This window comes from Sitophilus oryzae, unplaced genomic scaffold (genome assembly GCF_002938485.1).
Source record: "Sitophilus oryzae breed Bouriz unplaced genomic scaffold, Soryzae_2.0 scaffold_1275_pilon_pilon, whole genome shotgun sequence".
Classification (NCBI taxonomy): domain Eukaryota; kingdom Metazoa; phylum Arthropoda; class Insecta; order Coleoptera; family Curculionidae; genus Sitophilus; species Sitophilus oryzae.
Genome location: NW_022145921.1, coordinates 196,614 through 217,459, shown reverse-complemented (window position 1 = coordinate 217,459; position 20,846 = coordinate 196,614). Strand labels below are relative to the sequence as shown.

Sequence of the window (20,846 nt, the reverse complement as noted above, 5' to 3'; positions counted from 1 at the left end):
TATGCGAAACGCGGAAGACCTGTCATTGGATAATCTGGTACAACAAACAACCTCCCAGATTATAAATAGTACCAGGAAGACTGCATCAAGATTAAAAGTTGCCAGAAATCCAAAAATATCCCCAGAAACACAACTAATGATGGAGAGACGGAAGCTGGATAAGAGCACATCACAATACAGAGAAATGAACAGGGTAATTAATAAGGTTATACGTAAAGACACTAGAACTTACAACACGTATATGATAAAGGAATGCATAGAACAGAATTCCAATATGAAAGTACTTAGAAGGAACAAACTCGGAAGCAAAAACAAAATTTACCAACTGAAAGATTCGGAAGGCCACCTAGTCTCGACCACAGATTCAATGCTGACGGTAATTGAAAAGTTCTATACAACACTATACAGCAAGCAAATAACAACGATCAGCGAACTCACTAGACCCCCAATCATTAATGTTAATTCCGAGAAAATTCCTGAAATAGACGTAGAAGAAATAAGGAAAGCCCTGTCCCAAATGAAAAATAATAGAACACCGGGAGAAGACAGAGTAACAACCGAAATGTTCAGATCTGGTGGACAACTTCTACTGCAGAAGATGACGGAAATTTTTAATAGATGCATTATGGAACAAAGAATACTAGAGCTATGGCAAAACGCAACAATCACTCTCATTCACAAAAAGGGTGATAACACCAGACTCGACAATTATCGTCACATCAGCCTGCTCTCGCACTTCTACAAAATATTCACAAAGGTGCTGACAAATCGCCTGTCAAACAAATTCGACTTCTATCAACCCCCGGAACAGGCAGGGTTTAGAAGTGGATATAGTACTGTGGATCACCTTCAGGCAGTCCGCACTCTCATAGAGAAAAGCACTGAATACAACTTCCCTATATATGTCGCCTTTGTGGATTATGAGAAGGCTTTCGACTCTATAAAGCTACACGCCATCCTCGATGCCCTACAAAATGCCAGAATAGACTACAGATACTCGGGCATAATATCATCTATTTACAAATCAGCTACAATGACTATCAAACTGGATGACATAAATATCACAAATAAAATTAAAATGGAAAGAGGAGTCCGACAGGGAGATACTATTTCCCCCAAAACTTTTTACACTGGCCCTGGAGGACGTATTTAAGAAGCTGAACTGGGACAAGAAGGGTATTAAGGTAGATGGTGGGATGCTTAACCACTTGCGCTTCGCTGATGATGTCGTTGTCCTGGCCTCATCGTTGGAAGAACTTCAAACAATGCTCGAACAACTTCACCACACATCATTGTAAGTAGGTTTAGAAATGAATTTGTCTAAAACTAAAACCCTAAATTGAAGAGCAAGTTAATGTTAATGGTCAAAGGATTGAGAACGTTAAAGAGTATATATATCTAGGTCATGCCATAAAACTCGGCAAGGAAAATCAAACAACCGAAATTTCTAGAAGGATCAAACTCGGATGGGCAGCTTTTGGTAAACTTAACTTTATATTCAAAAGCAAAATCCCAAATAGCCTAAAAAGAGACGTTTACAACAAATGCGTCTTGCCTGTCATGACCTATGGTTTGGAGACTATGGCGATGACGGCACGAAGTGTGAACAGGTTACGAGTGAGCCAAAGAGCTATGGAAAGAGCCATGATGGGTATCAGTCTTCACGACCACATTAGAAATGAAGACATTCGCCGACAGACGAGGATAACGGACATCGTAGAGAGGATAGCTCGGAATGGTCTTGGGCAGGACACTTGGCCAGACAGTCCAAGGAAAGATGGGCAAAAAGACTTCTTTGCTGGAGGCCACGCCTAGCAAAACGCCCAGTCGGCCGACCTCCTAAAAGATAGACTGATGATAGCCAAACCGTAGCCGGTAAGAACTGGATGAGGAGAGCACAGAATCGAAACGAGTGGAAGAAACTGAGAGAGGCCTACATTCTGCAGTGGATGAGTAATGGCTGAGAAGAAGAGAAGAATTTTTGTATATTAAGGATTTCAGAACCAATCGCATTTAAAAGTAATTAAAATTTGTACAAGGCCTAGTAGACTGTAATTATTCTTCTCCTAGTTGGTTCTGGAGAAATTATTTATGTATTCCCTATTTTTACTGCCATTACTTGCTGACGAGTATTTGACATGCATCAGAAGATGGTTATGAAAGGCGTATTCTTTCGTGAGCTTTTCTGTCACTGAAAAGACCAATAGGTGATGCTATCTCTCTTCCGCTCTCAAGACATTCAAAAATCTTATTGCTTTGTTGCCTCTTTACTTTTTGGTTGTCGTTGTTAACTGAGTTTACAATTCTTCTCCATTGCGTTATATTGTGCGCTGATTTCTCCCACTGATTCCGCATGCTTATCAATTTTAAATTTTCGTGGAAAATATCCTTGTACATTTTGAGTTGTCCACTCGGTTTTCTATTAACGTTTACAAACTAAAATAGAGCTAAAAATAACAAAAATATAACACTTTAAATTTTACAAAAAATTTCTCCGTTACGTTTCTTTTTTTGCATCTGAGTGCATTACTTAAGCGACATTTATAATCGATAAATGAAATAAAATTTATTTTTATAAAAGAAAATAATTTACCTCTATGTTGTAGGCAATCGTGCTTGAGGAGAACACGACAAAATAGAAGCAAAAAACGGACAAAGAAATCAGCAAACTGACAACAACGAAACTTTTAACGAAAACTCCCGTGTCTCGTGTCATGGATACGGCGGTAGGCACCGAGAAAAAGGGCATGTAGAAGGCCATCAGCAGATAAATGTATGTTGTTATCGTAGGCCGTAAGTAGACAACTGAAAAATATAAAAATAAATACATGTAGGAGTCAAACAGCTATACAGGGTGTTTCAAAACAAATGCGAAAAACTTTAGGGGGTGATTCCTTGTTCAAAATAAAGGGTAGTTTGCTTTATAAACGTTGGGTCAAAAGTCAACCATTAGGGAGATATCGCGGTGCAAAGATGGCGGAAAAATAATGTTTTTATTTTTTATCTTGAAAACGAAAAGAGATAGACTATTGAAATTTTATGGAAGCATTACTGTTATGAAAACACACTTTCTGGTAATTTTTTCACTTTTTTAAAATGAGTGGAAGGGGTTGAAATAAACTACCCCTATCATTCGTGTTAACGAAATTTAAAGAAAAATCTTATCAAACACATGCAAATGCTTTAATTTGGATAGTTTAGTTTGTTTAGAAACTTTTTTATCTCTTGTGTTTCTTTGATAAAACTCACCGATTTGAAATTAAAAAATAAAATGTAAAGCATTACATGTCAGGACAAAAAACATTTTTAGATTAAGAATCTAGTGATAATAACGATAATAATAATAATCTAGATAATAACGTATTGCAGTAGAAGTAATGTCATATAAAATAATATTAGGAACATCCTAAAAAGTAACAGCGGCCGACTAGATGTTTTCCTAAAAAAATTACAGCAGCCCACTAGATTCTTTATCAGAAAATGTTTTTTGTCCTGGCATGTAATGCTTTACATTTTATTTTTTAATTTCAAATCGGTGAGTTTTGTGAAAAAAATACAAGAGATAGAAAAGTTTCTAAACAAACTAAACTATCCAAATTAATTTTTTTGCATGTGTTTGATAAGATTTTTCTTTAAATTTCGTTAACAAGAATGATAGGGGTAGTTTATTTCAACCCCTTCCACTCATTTTAAAAAAATGAAAAAATTATCAGAAAGTGTGTTTTCATAACAATAATGCTTCCATAAAATTTTATTAGTCTATCTCTTTTCGTTTTCAAGATAAAAAATAAAAACATTATTTTTCCGCCATCTTTGTACCGCGATATCTCCCTAATGGTTGACTTTTGACCCAACGTTTATGAAGCAAACTACCCTTTATTTTGAACAAGGAATCACCCCCTGAAGTTTTTCGCACTTGTTTTGAAACACCCTGTATAAGAGATAAACGTTTGAATAAAAAAAAATAAGGAAGGAGTATAATGCTATTCATGTATTATTTTATCCAAGTTTTTTGATATGCTCCTTCCTTAATCATTTTATTCCAAGGTAATTATTAAATTTGACGTTTAGGCTATACGAATTTTGTTGGCAGGCAGTTTTTTTCCTCCAAAAATTGTATATATTTTTTTTCTCAAAAAAAAACGGTCAATGTCAGGTATACCGGGTGCGTCTCAAAAGTGGCTCACCTCTATAACTTTTTTATTGTTTTAGATAAAAAAAAACGAGATTTGGTATGTTACTATATGACATAAATTAGGATTGATTGACGTATTCAATTGTTTTCGGTTTCTTCTTGTTTCACCGGAAATGACTGCAACTTTTAATTTTTAAATGGCACCGTCGGTGATTTTTTACTTTATTCGATAGAAAATGACACTCTGAATAGGGTGAACTCTGAAAATCTTTATGAACCGCATGTTGCAATTTCAAAAAAACATATTTGAAAATGTCAAAAGTTGACATATGATATGTCAGTCTACTTCATTGAGTGTCATTTTCTATCGAATAAAGTGACGAAATACCGATGATGCCATTTAAAAATCAAAAGTTGTAGTAATTTCCGGTGTAACAGGATTTGACCGAAAACAATTGAATACGCCAATCTGTCCTAATTTATGTCATATATACTCTGTTTTTTTTCTCAGGTAAGATTTCGACAGACGATGACAGAAGAAAAGCAGATGACGTCCCATACCAATCTATTTATTTTACTAAAAAAAGTTTCTAATAATTTTTAAGTTATCTATGGATGGGTTTAAATATAAATCCGTCATACGTCGTGTCTTGTTGTTTTTAACCAGTTTTATTGGTTTATTTAAAAAATGACAGATCGTATTTCAATTTTATTGGTTTGCCGGAACGATGAACGACAAACGGACACCGATGCGTATGAACTCGCCTTTAGATTTTTGTAATTTTTGACGCTTGTCAAAGTCTTGCCAAATTATAGGTTATAATTTTGTGTCAACTTTTGTTAAATACCTTGCGTTTTGGAAGATGATGCATTTTGATTCGTATTATTACGTGTGTTTTGTGTCTTTTGAAGTCAAGTGGAGGAAAAATCGAGTGAAAATTAACTGTAGACCCAGAGCACAGTTTATGGTAAATACTAAATACTCGCTGCCCAGGCAGAAATTCTTATACACCAATGAAGTTGCCATCGATAAAGTTTGTATACCATTTCGTCGTAGATAAGTGCATCTCGTATATGGTAGAAGAATCAAAGTAAACACATACTAAAAACTGGAGTAGCTGTAAAATATCGACATCACACGATAGGTAAATAATGGATTTTAGTACTGCAGAAAAATAATGTCAAAAGCAGGGTTCGGTAGTAGTTAATTAAGACGTAATTTACCTGATTAACTACGTGTAGTTTTTCTTCAAAAACTACGTCTTTTCCCGTTCGTTAACTACATGAAAACTACGTTAATAAACTACCTGTTGATATTATGAATAATTTTTTTATGAGAAGTCTAAATAATATGATGTGAATGGTTATATTTAGAGCCATATTTCTTCTGTTTTCTTAAATACATTATGTGCTTTCTAAAGCTTTAACTTATTATAACCTCACCTCATACCTATGACATTTGAAAGTTACATACATATGTTACATAAACTACACCCTCTACATAAACTACATTAACTACACGTAATGTAGTTTATGTAGTTTTTAAAAGTAACATGTAGTTTTCCGAACCCTGGTCACAAGGTACTGGTTTAAAAAAATTAAGATTAAAGTTAATTAATCAACCTTTAAGGTATAAAATTTGGTAGGTGTTATTATTAATAAAATAGTTTGTTTTATTTACCTATGTTGTTTTATTTATTCCTGTGGAATATTACAAATTTGTATTTGTACATAAGTTATATTGATAAATATAATCATAAATGCGGGTAGTTTCATAAAGCTTGAAAGTAAATAATAGTTCTTTTTTATATTTTTTTGGTATGTAGTGTTTTGTTCTTGTTTGTTTTGTATTAACACATACCGTTTTTATTAAATAAAATAACTCGATTACATTTTTTCAGTTTTATACAGTTTCTTTCACAATATTTTGAAGTAATCACTTGTCATCTTGTCAATCAAATTTTAAATATATCGTTATGCGTTCCAGTTGTACCAACTTATTTCTTTGTAAAATAAAATAAACTACTTTGAAATTAAAATGACAGACACATCTATCACTGTCAAGGATCTTCTCGTTGGACAGACTATACTAACATACCAAATCTAGTTTTTTTTATCTGAAAAAATAGAAAAGTTATAGAGGCGAGTCACTTTTGAGACGCACCCGGTATAGAGTGTTTAATATCAAAATTCAAAAAAAATTACAGAGAATTTAAGTATGTAATAAAAAATGGAGGTACCCATTTAAAATAAGAAAATTTGGTGCGGCCACTTTGAAAATATTTTTAATTGATAGATCTCGTTATGAAACAATGATGTGCAAACATTTTTCGAACTAGTTATTCTAGTTCTCTAGAAACTTCCAATGCACGCTCAGCCTCGAACACCCTGTATGCAAACATTTGTGATTTTTAATTAAAAAAAAATGCATTTTAAAATTCAATCTAGAGCGTTTGGCTGTCTTTAAACCACTAATTATTGGTCAATGAGCCTTGCAAAAATAAGTTTCATCATCTACTATTTTTGTATCTTTCCTTAGCCGCTTATAAAGATGCCCAACTCGTATTTTTAATCATAACAGGGTATCTTTGAATAAGAAGACTAAAGAAGGAGCATAAAGGTATGATTCCAAATATAACCGCAACGACCGACTGGAACCACAGACCGCACACTGCAACCGTATTGCCGTTGCCGTCTGAGGTCGGATTAATGCAGAACACAGCGACACAGATATTCCTGCAGTCGTAGATAAGAACTCCTCGAGGAAACATGTCAGTTTCTTCCGCGATTATTGAACTCTTTTTGGAAGAGGAAGATGATGATGATGTGTTATTATGCATACTAGGAAACAAAGAAGGTTGACAATGCCTTTGTATAAAAATGAGTTTATAGAATAGATGAGGAAACTTACTCAGTGCTAATACAAAAACATTTGTTGAGTAATGAAACCATATTTAGAAGCTATTGCCGTTTAAATAAAAGACAGTTTCATTTTGTACTAAGCCTCATTAATGATGATCTTAAACCAAAGTGTACAAGGCTCGCCATAAATAGGCGGCTTCTAAAAAACTCATTTTGGACCCCGTGTAGGTACGATATTTTCAGCGTGAAGGCCGTGAAGTCGACTGCATGACTGCAATACTGGTAGTGCGGTTTGCAGTTAAACCGGGGCCTGCTGTTCGACGGCAATGACGCCTACTTTAGAATGCATCCCATTGAAATCTATAGAAACCTGTAGTGTCGCCTGCAGTCTGCTGCTGCGGTCTGCAGTCTGCGGTCGTGTTCGGAATTGTACCTTAATGCTATCGATGTATTCATGCATGGTGGACGGAAAAAGTACTCTAGGGTGGGGATCCTTGACAGCTCTGTTTAACACATTTGAATTTGATTTGAAATTTTGTGGATTTGTCAGTCTTTACAGAGCTTATTTTATGTTATTTATTATTTATTCTACTACTGATAGTTGTATAAAGGTAGTAAATCTAGATGGAAATTGTGGCAGAACTTAAATTAACAGTGGCACTATCGTGATTTATCGAAAAAGACTCTAAAGTAGTTGGTTGTGTAGCGTTCGGTAGATCTCGGCAAAAATCGAGTGAAATAATGGAACAACTTTTCGCTAGTAAGTGACTATATAATATACATACGTGTACTAACCCGATCATTTATGAAATTCACTTAAATCAACTAATTATATATTTTTTCTTGCATTTTTGCATTAACTGCTTTACTACTTGTCAAAGATTAGATGTCAAAGAATTTAAATACGTCTATTTGCCTTACCTGCTTCAGTAGCGTATCGGATGTTTGTGTTAATAAATAATTATTAAAACTTATCTATTTTTATTATAATAATATGTTTTTATAACAATTTTAATAACTATAGTAAACGCCACGAATGTTTGGGAGTGATTCATCGGTCGCTACCATGTGAACTAATCTGTTCAAGGTCTCATAAAACTTAATTCCAGTGCCGTGGTCTTTCAAGTCATATAATAATCAATATATAATCTGTTGTAATTTGTTGTTTTAATTGTCAAAGTCTTGTCAAAACATATATTTGGTCTTTGTATTTGGTTATAAATATAAAATGGAATGCCCCATTGATCGCACTGCAAGCACACGAATGGACTGACGCACAAAAACCAATCAATCAAAGAAACGCGATATAGTATCGTCTTTCTCAATCACGCTAACATTTTAGAATAAGTAGGAGGAGCGCAGGCATATGATTAGACCGGACCTTTAAAACCTACGTCTGCGGTAAAAATTTACGTTTTTAATGTAAAAATGATAGCGCGCGTGTCGATTCTAACTTCATCAAGCGATGAATCACTCCCAAACATTCCTGGCGTTTACTCTACCAACATTTATTCACAGCGTAAAATAAAATAAAATATAGAGTCTACCCCACGTCTACCCTATATCATAGTTTTACATTTTTTAAATAAAATTAGAACGGCACTGATAAACCGGAATTTAAGTCGGCCATATTTGAGTCCCATCGCGGTGGACCTAAGATTTTTATATGCTCCTTCCTTAGTCTTGTTATTCAAAGGAGGGTATCATTTAAAATATAAAAATTTGTAGTCATTTCCGGTGAAACAGAAATTGATCGAAACAATTAAATACGTCAGTCAATCCTGATTTATTTCTTATAATAACATACCAAATGTCGTTTTTTAATCTGAAAATATAAAAAACTTATAGGAGGTGAGCAACTTTTCAAAAACACCCATTATAATACCTAGGGATTTTACGTTACCATGCGTGTGCAATTCCGAAACGAGGGAATCTTTTATGTTATACTATATGATAAATATTTTGACAGTTTTAAGTATAATTTACGCGTATTTAATAAATGTAATAATATTGTTAATCATGTTTTACTTACCACATAATACTAAAATTGGAAACACTATTCTAAAAGTGAAAGCTGCTAGCCAGTAATTGGTCATTTTTATGAAATTATATTTACTTAAAGTGACATTTCAAAAATTTTAATTTTTTGACTATTTATATTTTTGTTCGTAACAATAGCAACAAAGTAAAACGTGATTAAACTGTCTAGCGACAGGTGTTTTAAGAGATTTTTTGATGCTCTCATGTGCTTTGAATACCGGCGGGGTTCGCCCTGTGACACCTTGATACCAGTGAGAAAGGTAGCTAAAAGAAATAAATGAGCTTACTTATTTTTACATGTCTGATTTTTACATAATATGTTATTAAAACAGCTATTATATTTAATCAGTTAGACAGATTGTAATGACTAAACACAACTATGAGCGCGGGAAAACTATGCGTTAAAGTAAAGTATTTAAATATTTTAAAAATAACTACTGCTTTGGATTTAATATTTTTGCATGTTGCCAGTTCTGTTTGACGATTCATATAACACATTTGAATTTGATTTGAAATTTTGTGGATTTGTCAGTCTTTGCTGAGCTTATTTTATATAAATTATTATGTATTCTACTACTGATAGTTGTTTAAGGATAGTAAATCTAGAAGGAAATTTTATGTCAGAACTTAAAGTAGCAGTGACACTATTGCGATTCATCGAAAAAGACTGTAAAATGGTTGGTTGTGTAGCGTGCGGTAGATCTCGGTTAAAAATCGAGGGAAATAATGGAATAACTTTTCGCTAGTAAGTGACTATATAATATACATACGTGTAGTGTCTGAGATGGCTCTGTGAAGCCATCTCAGACACTGGCTAGTTATCTATCTCCGATTTCAGTCATACCAAAGTTTATATCACAAATGATTGTCGACTCGGCGCAGTCAGTGATGAGGTGTTGTGGTGCTTCTCCATCTTCACCACAGAATCTGCATTCGCCGCTGTTTCTTAGCTTCAATCTACTGAGCTGTTTGTTGATGAGACAGTATCCAGTTAAAAAACCCCGCGACAATCCGAAGATTGTTCATACTTGAATCAAGGAAAATCTTTGATTTTTCTCGGTCGTCAGTTCTGAGAAATTCCTTTGAGTGTCCCAGACTGTTGATTCATTTACATTCCATGTTACGGATGGAGTCTTCTAGATTTTTGAGTTCCGCTTTAACTTGGTTTCCACTTGAAAAGCAGAACGGTTTTAGTCCAGTTAGTGGAGTGTCCTTTTCTAGCTTGGTGAACTGACACCCAGAGTAGGAGGACTTTATTTTCTTTGCCTAATTTGTTCAGCTTCTCTAAGCATTCTTTGTCCAACTTTGAATTAATGCTTACTGAGTGGATCGCTTTTTTTTCTGTTTCCGATAGTTCCTATCTAAGATCAAAGACATTATAAAGATAGACCGAACATTTCATTCATAAATACTCGTTGGTAGTGTATCAAACATTCCAATGTGTCGAACAAGGACAGAAGAGACAGGGAAGTCTAAAATTTCCGACCCCGGCAACTAGGCACATTTGGATTGTTCTAATGGCCAGTGGCGTATCGTTTATTGGAACGAATTTAAGTAGTAAAGTAAAAGTAAAGTAATTAATAAAATTTTTACTCTATATTAATATACTACATTAACACTTTTTCGTTAGATGAGTTTTGTTATAAGGTCTAATATAATAATATAATTAATATCCCACATATACTTATGTTGAAACGTTAGTAGACAGTTTTCGAAAATCGCTCCAACGTCGATATTCAATTTAAACTGTCAGTTACTTTTGAATATTTACAGGGTGACTCAGGCTTCCGAAACAGTTCTATATTAGGTTTGTGGTTGATGACTTTTCTTTCAATTTTTTTAGAATATGGAGGCAATGGTAAAGTACATTTTAGACATTTTTGTAAACATAGGTGGCCGGAACATATTTTCAAACTAAAGTTGTAGATTTGCCATTAAATTTCCATTCCAGAAATACATAGGGTTGCCACCTGTCCTTTTTTGGAATAACTTGTCCTTTTGAAAAAAAAAGTCGTTTTTATTTACGTATTTTCCCTGAGAAAATTACCTACAGCAAACAGAAATATTCTTTTCATCCAAATTTAATTAGAGATGTTATAAAACTTATAAATAAATTTTTCTTGTTTAGAATAGGCAACATTATTTAAAACTTCCCGTTTAATCTCAAATGATAGTTTAGGTTTTAGTTTTACTTTTTTTGATCTTAAAAATAACTTTTCAAAATTAGTAACTAGTTACGATTTAGTTAGTTCGCAATCGATAGCTTCCTGTGAAGTAATGTGTAGTTGTTTAATCTTGTATTATTAATAACTTCCTATACCTAAAATCAATATTTATTTTAATGAGAAAATTGTGTTAATAAGACAAGAAGTGAAAATATAAGACAAGATTTGACTTTCGGTCTTCTTCTCGTATTATGATGGCTCTGATATGAGGCAATTACCTTTTAGTCTCTCAATAGAAGGCATGTATCATTAAAAGTATCAAATCTGTGTGCTACAGTATGGGATTTCTGTCGCATAATAATGAATATTACGTTTATTTACGAATCCATTACTTAGGTAGCTTCATCAGACAATCAAATTTTAGTTAAATGTCCCAATCTTCATGAACTGTATTAAGCATATGTATTACGGTTTGAATCACCCTGTATGTTGACCAAAATATTTTGAAAATGTGCTTTACAATGGCCCCGATCTTATGTAAAAAATTGAAATAAAAATCACAAACCAAAAACGTAATAGGTAAAAAGCTTTTTTGGAGGCCTGGGTCACTCTGTATATAGATATGTATAAAACTAGTAGCCTAAGAATTATTTACAGTTCGTCCCATTCTAAAAAAAGGTAAACACACCGCACAAATAACTCTAGAAAGAGGTATTTGTATTGTACGGTGGTAAAAAATTTGTCTAAACAAGACCGAAGGGGCAGATATAAGATATAATAAAGCAATCAAATGTAAAACAGGACGGGTACACACTTTTGTTTATTTGTTGAGCAAAATTCCTTTAGAATATCGTATATAATGACCAAAATATGACGCAATTTAAAAAATGTCACTTTTTCTAGCTTATAATAAAGTTTCAAATGCAACGTTTATATTCAAATTTGTTATGATTTACAACAGTTAGGTAGTAATTGAGACGAATTATAATTCAATTACCGGCTACTACGTTCTTATTTTAATAGATCAAAATTCAACAAATATAATTAGAAATTATTTTAATTGTGAGAGGCTCCCTTGTAGGACGCCTATGTACGATTACGGCGGAAACAATACCTGCCTGTAAAAAGACAAATTCGGATAATTTGAGCTTATTTTTCCACACATTTGACACTGTCCTACCATATTGAAAATTCGCAGATTCAAAAGTACGTTAAACAAAAACAAAAACTAATGAAAACACTGAAAAGTTCACTTCGGACTTGATTCCGACTTCAAACACACCGTAAGCTAAACGTAGTACGCTGTAACGGACCAATGGCCGTCGCGAGGGGTGGTGGGACGGACGGCTCATTTCATTCTGGAAGACTAGCAGCGACGTTGCCAATAGTTCTAGACGTTTCAGCACATTAAACAGTAAACATGTCCTTTAATAATAACGCATATATCTTCTGGTTAATAACATATTATTACGCATGCTTCTTTAAAAATAAACTATAAATTTAATTAAGAAATTGAGATTTATTGATATCCGGCGAAGGTTTTAAAGTCACCTTTTCTGCAAATCAAACTAAGTAGATAGGCGCAAATTTGAGATGTGGCAATATCGCCTTCTCTATCTCAGTTGGTTTTTACAGTACGTAGTCAACCTCCGATTGTTTGATCGGGTTAAAATGCACAATGTGATATCTGTTCTTACTAAATCTATGTCTAAGATAAATTGTGCGCATCTTTCGATGGCGTAGATTTTTGCCTGAAGAATGCTGGGGTAGATGACCATTGGTTCGGAGTATTTAGTTTTTGGCCCAAATACTATCCCTGTCCCTGCTTTGGGTCTAAAAGAAGCTAAATTACAATAACGTTTGTGGAAATAATTGAGGAATTACTTTTTGTCCTTCCTCTTACTTACTTTAGTATTTTCGAAGGAATTTAACTTTTTTATCATGTTTCTTAGCTACTACTATAGTACACAAAAACATTTGTGCTACATTGACACGTTTTACTGGTTTTCCAAAAAAATACATCGTAATAAATTAGAGAAATATCTTTTACTTACAAAAGTCAATCGATATTTTCTATAGAATTTGTATTCTACGAGTATTACGAATAGAGAAAATATGCGTCTATAACCTAAATACCTTATTGGAATATCTACTTGGAAATACTGGAAATCCCTATTAATCCCTAAAATCCATATTTAGCTGAAACGCTCAATTTTTCTTTGAGATTACAGCCATCTTATTGCTTGATTTTCCTTCCAAACTATTTCACTAATCCGGACTTAAAATTTGTTATGCTGCGGAGATTAGGGTATAATATTAAGTATGATAATCCATTTAACAATTAAAACTTGGTGACACTTAAATTTAAATAAGCATGTACAGGGTGAGTCAACGATAGAGTAAAGTCCATTATCTCATTTGTTTCAAGGTTTACAAAAAAAATTTTAATATAAAAGTTATAGGGATGGTTAAGATACACATTTTAAAATGATTGTAGAGTATACAAGGTGCTTCAAAAAAGTGTGGCGGCTATAACATATGTTTTTTTTAAATACAACACCCTATTTTTTATTTTATTTTTAGATTTTGCGTAAAATTCCATAACTTTTTTATATATAATATTATATACCTAAAATTATTAGTTTTTGTAATATTTCAATTTATTTAAACAAATGTTAAATTGCAGTGTGGTAAAAAATAGTCAGTGGTGCCATTGTTTCTGAAGTTGGAGTACCAAAATTTGGTAGGAGAGTTTTATAGAGATGAAAAAAAAGATATATGTAAAGATATTTTAGTTAAATGATACAGGGTGTTCAAAATATATTTATGAATTTCAACTACTTAAAATTAAAAAATCTCAAATTTTTTAAATGGGACACCCTATATATTATCATTTTTTCTGATAGATTTGACAAAATTCTTCAACTTTTATTAAGTATGTCATATCCCTATTTTTAATAGTTTGCAATTGATTCCCATTTTTTTCTATTTTTACCCATATTTTTAATACAATTACCCTATAAAATCATAGTTGCCATGACAAAACAAAACTATTTATTACTTACCTTTAACAAGTAGCTTCATAATTAGTTACAATTGCTGGTATTAGTTAAAAATTAATTAACTTTACTCAAATAAACTAAATCGCAGTAGTGAATTTCTTGGTGTATTTCTATATTATGAAAGATAACACTTGGGATTTTTTGTCGGGGCGAATAGCCACAGATTAGGGTAATATTAGATTACCTAATTACTAAAGACTACTGATATATGAATTTTCTTCGACATACAGTATAGTTTTTTTCTCGTAGTAATTCTGGTTTATAATTTATTTGGTAAAGCCAATATTACTACTGCCGCGAAACCGTCCCATTACACACTGAAGATGTTTTCTAGATAATATACATCTATATTTATAGTAGTTAGCAAAGTACTATATAATATATAGTACTGAACCAAAAAATGTGGTTTTCTAAGCTTGCCCGTGCATATCAATCACATTGACTAATTCATTGCAAGAAAATCTGTTATCTCTACCATTTATAATTATTACAACAAATTAAACTAAAATTCAAATTTTGTTCTTAACTTGCTTAACAGACATGAAATTGTCATAATTATTACTTTTTGTCATGGCAACTATGATGTTATAGCGCAATTGTATTAAAAATATGGGTAAAAATAGAAAAAATTGGAATTAATCGCAAACTAATAAAAATAGGTATATGACATTCTTAACAAAAGTTGAAGAGGTTGGTAAAATCTATCAGAAATGATAATATATAGGATGTACCATTTAAAAAAATTGAAATTCCTTAATTTTAATTAGTTGAAATTCCTAAATATATTTTGAACACCCTGTAACATCTAACTAAAATATCTTTACTTAGGTCTTTTTCTATATCTCTATAAAATTCTCCTACCAAATTTTAGTTGTCCAACTTCAGAATCAATGCCATCATTGACAATTTTTTAACCCACTGCAATCTAACATTTGTTTAAACAAATTTAAATATAACAAAAACTATTAATTTTAGGTATATAACATTATATATAAAAAAGTAATGGAATTTTACGCAGAATCTAAAAATAAAATAAAAAATAGGGTGTTCCATTTAAAAAACATATGTTATATTTGCCACACTTTTTTGAAGCACCCTGTATACTGTATACTAATTTTAAAATGTGTATCTTAACCATCTCTATAACTTTTATATTTAATATTTTTTTGTAAACCTCGAAACAAATGAGATAATGGACTTTATCGTTGACTCACCCTGTACAGCATGTATAACTAATAATTTAAGTTCAAATATTCATAACGTGTAGACTTAATAATTTGTTGTTTTATTTTACGTTGTCAATAAATGTTGGTAGTTATTAAAATTGTTATAAAAATATACAGTTCCTATAAAAATAGATGTTATAATAATTATTAAGGTGCCCGATATACGTAGGCTCTCGTCTACCAATCTCAAGTTGTGGGTTCGATTCCCACACCCGGCATTTCATCAGCCGACTATTTTTATTAAAATAAAAATAGTTTGGGTACCTAGGTCGACTCAGCCTTAAATGAGTACTTGGGATTCACAATCCTGAGGTAATAATAGGCGGTTGAAGCGTAGTGCTAGCCACATTACCTTCCTTGTATACCGAACGGCTCTAGTATAGCAAGCTGTACCTTGCTACTCCCAAGGCGTCAAACGCTATATACGGGAGCTATTATATTATTATAATAATTATTTATTAACACAAACATCCGATACGCTACTAAAGCAAAGAAAAAAAAATTGCCATCTAATCTTTGACAAGTAGTAAATAAAAGCAAAAATGCAAGAAAACATATATAATAAGTTAATTTTAAATGAATTTCATAAATAATCGGTTTACTACAGTTGGTTATGGCCAGTGTCAGACAGTTGGTTACAGACACTGGCTTTTGTTAAAGCCCCGAGACTATATGATGAGTTATAACTCGTTATAACTCATCATACAGCTAATTGAGTGTTCTTTTTAAAGCCTCGTGGCAATCCGAACGAAGACTGTTCTTACTTAAATCCAGGAAAATTTTTGATTTTTCTCGGTTTTAAGCCTTGAAAAGATTTCTTCGATGGTCTTAGACCGTTGGAGGATTCTTATTTCAAGTTACGGATCAAGTTTTCCAGGTTCGTGACCTCCACTTTAAGTTGGTTTCGACTTGGAAAACGGAATGGTTCTGGTCCATTTATTATAGTGTTTGCTCCTTTTCTAGCTAGTTCATTTACTTTTTCATTCCCTTTATCCCTCGATTGGCTAGTACCTAGAGTAGGAGAACTTTCTTTTTGCCTAATTTGTTCAGCTCCTCTAGGCATTCTTTGACCAACTTCGAATTGATGGTTACTGAGCTGATCACTCTTAAGGCTGCTTGACTATTGAATAAGATAGCTATTTCTTGTTTCCTATCTAAGATAAGTTCTACGCATCTTTCTGTAGCATAGATTTGTAACACATTGTTTCAGAGTATTTAGTTTTCTTGTTCAAGTACTCCTATCCCTGTTCTTGCTTTGGATTTGGAAGCACAGCATATCAAATTATGATCTTTAAACTGCTGAGCAAACATTTCTTTCTTCCAACTCTTTTTGTTGCTTAATACTATAATATAGAGGTGTTTCTCAAAGTTGTACATTCATAATATGTCATCTACAGGGAGTTGGAGGAGTGGAATTTTCCTTTTGAGGGTGTTCCAAGCTCCTGAGCTGATAATTCTTCTAGTACTGTTTCTGTCAATTATCATTCTAATCATTGTCGCATTGGCATATGACAATGTACAATGATCTAGAATGACATTCGTTGATGTTGTTGAGCAGGTTCTATTGGTTCCTGTGATGCAGAAGCATGCCAGTCTCTTATTTTTGCCCAGGTTTTGCCTTCCTGTACATTGCAAAGATACTGTAACTATTTCTTCTTCCTGTGCCTTGTGCTTAGTCGCACGTTGGCGATTGTCTGTACTCTACATATAATATGCAGTGCTGTTTTCAGCTCTTCAAAATATGGTGGCTGCGTCGCTGATGTTACACCAATCCCGTATGTTTCTTAGTCAGGAATGTTGTTTTCTACCTGGGCCTCGCCTGTCCCTCTGTTTTTCCTTATAGAATTAGTTTAGGAATGTAGTATTTGTCTCCACAAAGTATATGGCCGAGGTAGGAAACTTTTCTTTTTTAACTATATTAAGTATTTCTGGTTCATAGCCTTCCATTCTTAAAACTTCTTCGTTGGTGGCATGTGCGGTCCATGGCACACGTAAAAGTTTCCGGAGAGTCCACATTTCGAAAGTCTCGATGCGATTCAGGGTTCTAGTCTTGAGAGACCACGTTTCAGCGCCGTATAGTAAGATGGGCCATATGTAGCATTTTACTACCCGTAGTCTAAGTGCTAGCGGGAGACTGCGTGCTAATAGGAAGTTTTTAAGTTAGAAAAATGTAGTTTTTACCGAGGGGTAAACACATAGGGCAAAAAGTGTACACCTACATCCTCTATTCTTAGTACATCCCCTACATCCTCCAGTGCATCCTCGGTACATCCCCTACATCCTCGGTACATCCCCTACATCCTCGTACATCCCCTACTACATCCCCTACATCCTCGGTACATCCACTACATCCTCGGTACATCCCCGGTACATCCCCTACATCCTCTAGTACATCCTCGGTACATCCCCTGGAAATCCTCTCATGTGTATGCCATACATTTAGAATAATTTTCGTGATGAACCGTTTTACGTATCTAAAATATTTTTCGAGATATACTTATCTTGGACACACTGTATATATTTTTTTAAAATTTTATTTGAATGGTAAAAAGAAAGTTAAAATTTTGAACGCTATTATCTCCGAAACTATTAAATATATAAAAAAAAGATGAAGCACCATTTCGACTTACATTTACTAGAGGGATATAAAAATTTACAGGGTGTTTTTTTATTTAAAATAACAAAATTAAGGTTACTTTACTTACGACGAAACCGGAATTGTTATTTATGTTAGAGCGATCTCCCACTTTATTACGAGCTTTATTATATGTATAACTACACAAAATTTCTCAAACCTGTACAATTTATTGGCTAGTAATATAGTTTTTGTTGAATTCAAAAGGATAAAAAAAAATCAAAACCATTTAAAAAAATTATATGGGGTTATCGAGAATCGAACTAAGGCGCGCCAACCCATATCAAATCTTGCCAGAGCTGTAACAATCTCGGCTATTATTGTGCCTACAACAATTCGCCGTTACTTTTATTATACAGGGTGAGTCTTAAATAGGTGCAAATATTTTCAGGGCTGGTAGATCTCGATAAAAGAAACATATTTTTTCTTTACCATTTTTCAAATAAGTCCAAAATAACCGAGTTATTTAAGTTTGAAAATTTAAAAAAAAATTGATTTTTTTTAATTTTGATAGCCACCTGAATTTTTTCTGTATTTGCATCCCTTTTAGTGCCGTAACCATAGAGTAAAGCTGTAACTATGGTAATATCAGAGATTAAGAATTTATAACGTGGGAAAATTAGCGGTGAACAGGCAGTTCTAAAAAGTTTTCGAAAAATATACAGGGAAATTTAAAAGAAAATGCACGATTTTTAACATATTTTATTTGCAAAAAAAACATCATAGACGTGTTCTGGGGTCAAAATATACAACCCCTGAAAATATTTGCAATTATTTAAGACTTACCCTGTATAACAGCAGTTTATGCCTCGGTTTATGCAGTTTATGTCGGCGGAAAAAATAACTTAGTCATGCGTAAAGCGCTATATTATGTGGAAAGTTATCAATCTCGTGTTTTGAACCCCAAATAAAAATGAGATCTAGTAGCTACCGAGGATCTACCACAGAACAGATCTACTTTATAAAACAGACCTAAAAATAGGCAACGTTAAAGGCATTCGCATTTATGAACTTCGTTTTTGACGTATAGAGGGTACAATAATAATTATTTACACACACTTCCCTTTAATTCATAACGCTTACGGCACTATGCAATAAGATATGAACACACATGCCAAACACATTTTTGCTTAAACTTATACCAGAGATATGGATTAAAGTCTATACATCTGACTTATACATACATTTTGCGAGATATTTTGAGGTTATGAGTAGGGGTGAGCCACAAAGCCTTGAGTATCGATATTTCTATCGATATATCAAATAAAGGTCCATTTTCACTCCCATGAAATTTGTGCAAATCGGCTTGTGAAAATCGGCTTGTGCAAACTTTATTTAATAAATTCATTGAGAAAAACGGATGTGCACAAGCTAATTCACATACGTGAAAACCAAGTAACGATATATTTGTCAACAAATATCGATATAGCTATCGATATATAACAGATACCGCTATATCTCTTTATGAATACTTCATACGGAAATATCTATATCTATCTATATTCTCTATATCGATATTCGATCCTATTTGATTTCGTACAGGGTGGTTGTAAAATATTGAATAAATATCAACATCTCGAGAACCACATTTTTTTGGAAATCGCTCGGCCACATCAATTATTTTAATTTTTCCGGGGCAGATTATGCAAAAAATGAATATTATACAGGGTGTCTCAAAAATGCTTTGTCCAAAACAATTTCTTTTAATGGCAACCCTCGTGGCAACATAATTATTATTTTTCTGCATTTTTGAATTGCCCTTAACATTCTGTATATTTTCCATGTAAGTGCTATACCCAAATCCAAGCTTTTTGGAGTTATTCTCATTTAAAAATTAAAAAGTGAAAAAAAATATTAGAAAAAAACCTTTTTTAAGAGGATACCAAAGAGGATACCTTATGGAAAATGTATTCAAAAGACAACCCACAAATTTGGATGACTTGAAACATCGCATTCGGCAAATTACGCCCCAAATAATTCGAAATTCATCCCCGGTAAATCCTCGGTACATCCCCTACATCCTCTAGTACATCCTCGGTACATCCCCTACATCCTCGGTACATCCCCTACATCCTTTAGTACATCCTCGGTACATCCACTACATCCTCGGTACATCCACTACATCCTCGGTACATCCCCTGGAAATCCTCTCATGTGTACACCATAAATCCCCTAAGTGTTCACCCCTCGGTTTTTGCATAATTTGTTTTCAGTTTAACTTCTTCATCGCAGTCCCATCGTTCATTGATCATGGCACCTAGATATTTAAATCGTGATATTCGCTCTATAATATTTCCATCCACAGTCAATGCGGTGTTGATTATAGGCTTATAGGTAGATGAAGTTTGGTCTTGGTAGGGTTGATTTTAAGACCGAAACGACTTCCCATGTCCTCTATCTTATTTATTATTTGCTGGAGATCTTCTAAAGTTGGTGCTAGTATTGCCGTATCATCTGCATACCTTATATTGTTAATTGGAACTCCATTAATCTTAATTCTCTTTTCAGGGCCATTTAAAATATCTTTTCGACGTATATATTAAAAAGTATTGGTGACAATATACAGCTCTGGCGAACTCCTTTACGCACATTGAAGGTGTGGATAAGTTTTTGTGAACTCTTATCTCCGCGGTTGCGCTACACTGCAACTGAAGTCTCCCGAATAGAGACGTTTGGGTTAAACGACAGCCTCTAGAATCCATGTGCTTGTAAAAAACTCAG

The 20,846-nt window shown here is 33.4% G+C and overlaps 1 protein-coding gene across 1 annotated transcript in view; it reads right to left on the bottom strand.

Annotated features, from left to right (window-relative positions):
• Positions 1-9,146, bottom strand: part of LOC115874409 (piezo-type mechanosensitive ion channel component-like) — a 160,363-nt gene extending 151,217 nt beyond the window's left edge. The window contains exons 1-2 of the mRNA XM_030889573.1: positions 9,030-9,146; positions 2,594-2,805 (exon numbers count right to left, since the gene is read on the bottom strand). Of these exons, the coding sequence (XP_030745433.1) occupies positions 2,594-2,805; positions 9,030-9,093 (276 nt within the window). The 5' untranslated portion in view covers positions 9,094-9,146. The remainder of the gene's footprint in view (positions 1-2,593; positions 2,806-9,029) is intronic.
• Positions 9,147-20,846: the final 11,700 nt, after the last annotated feature.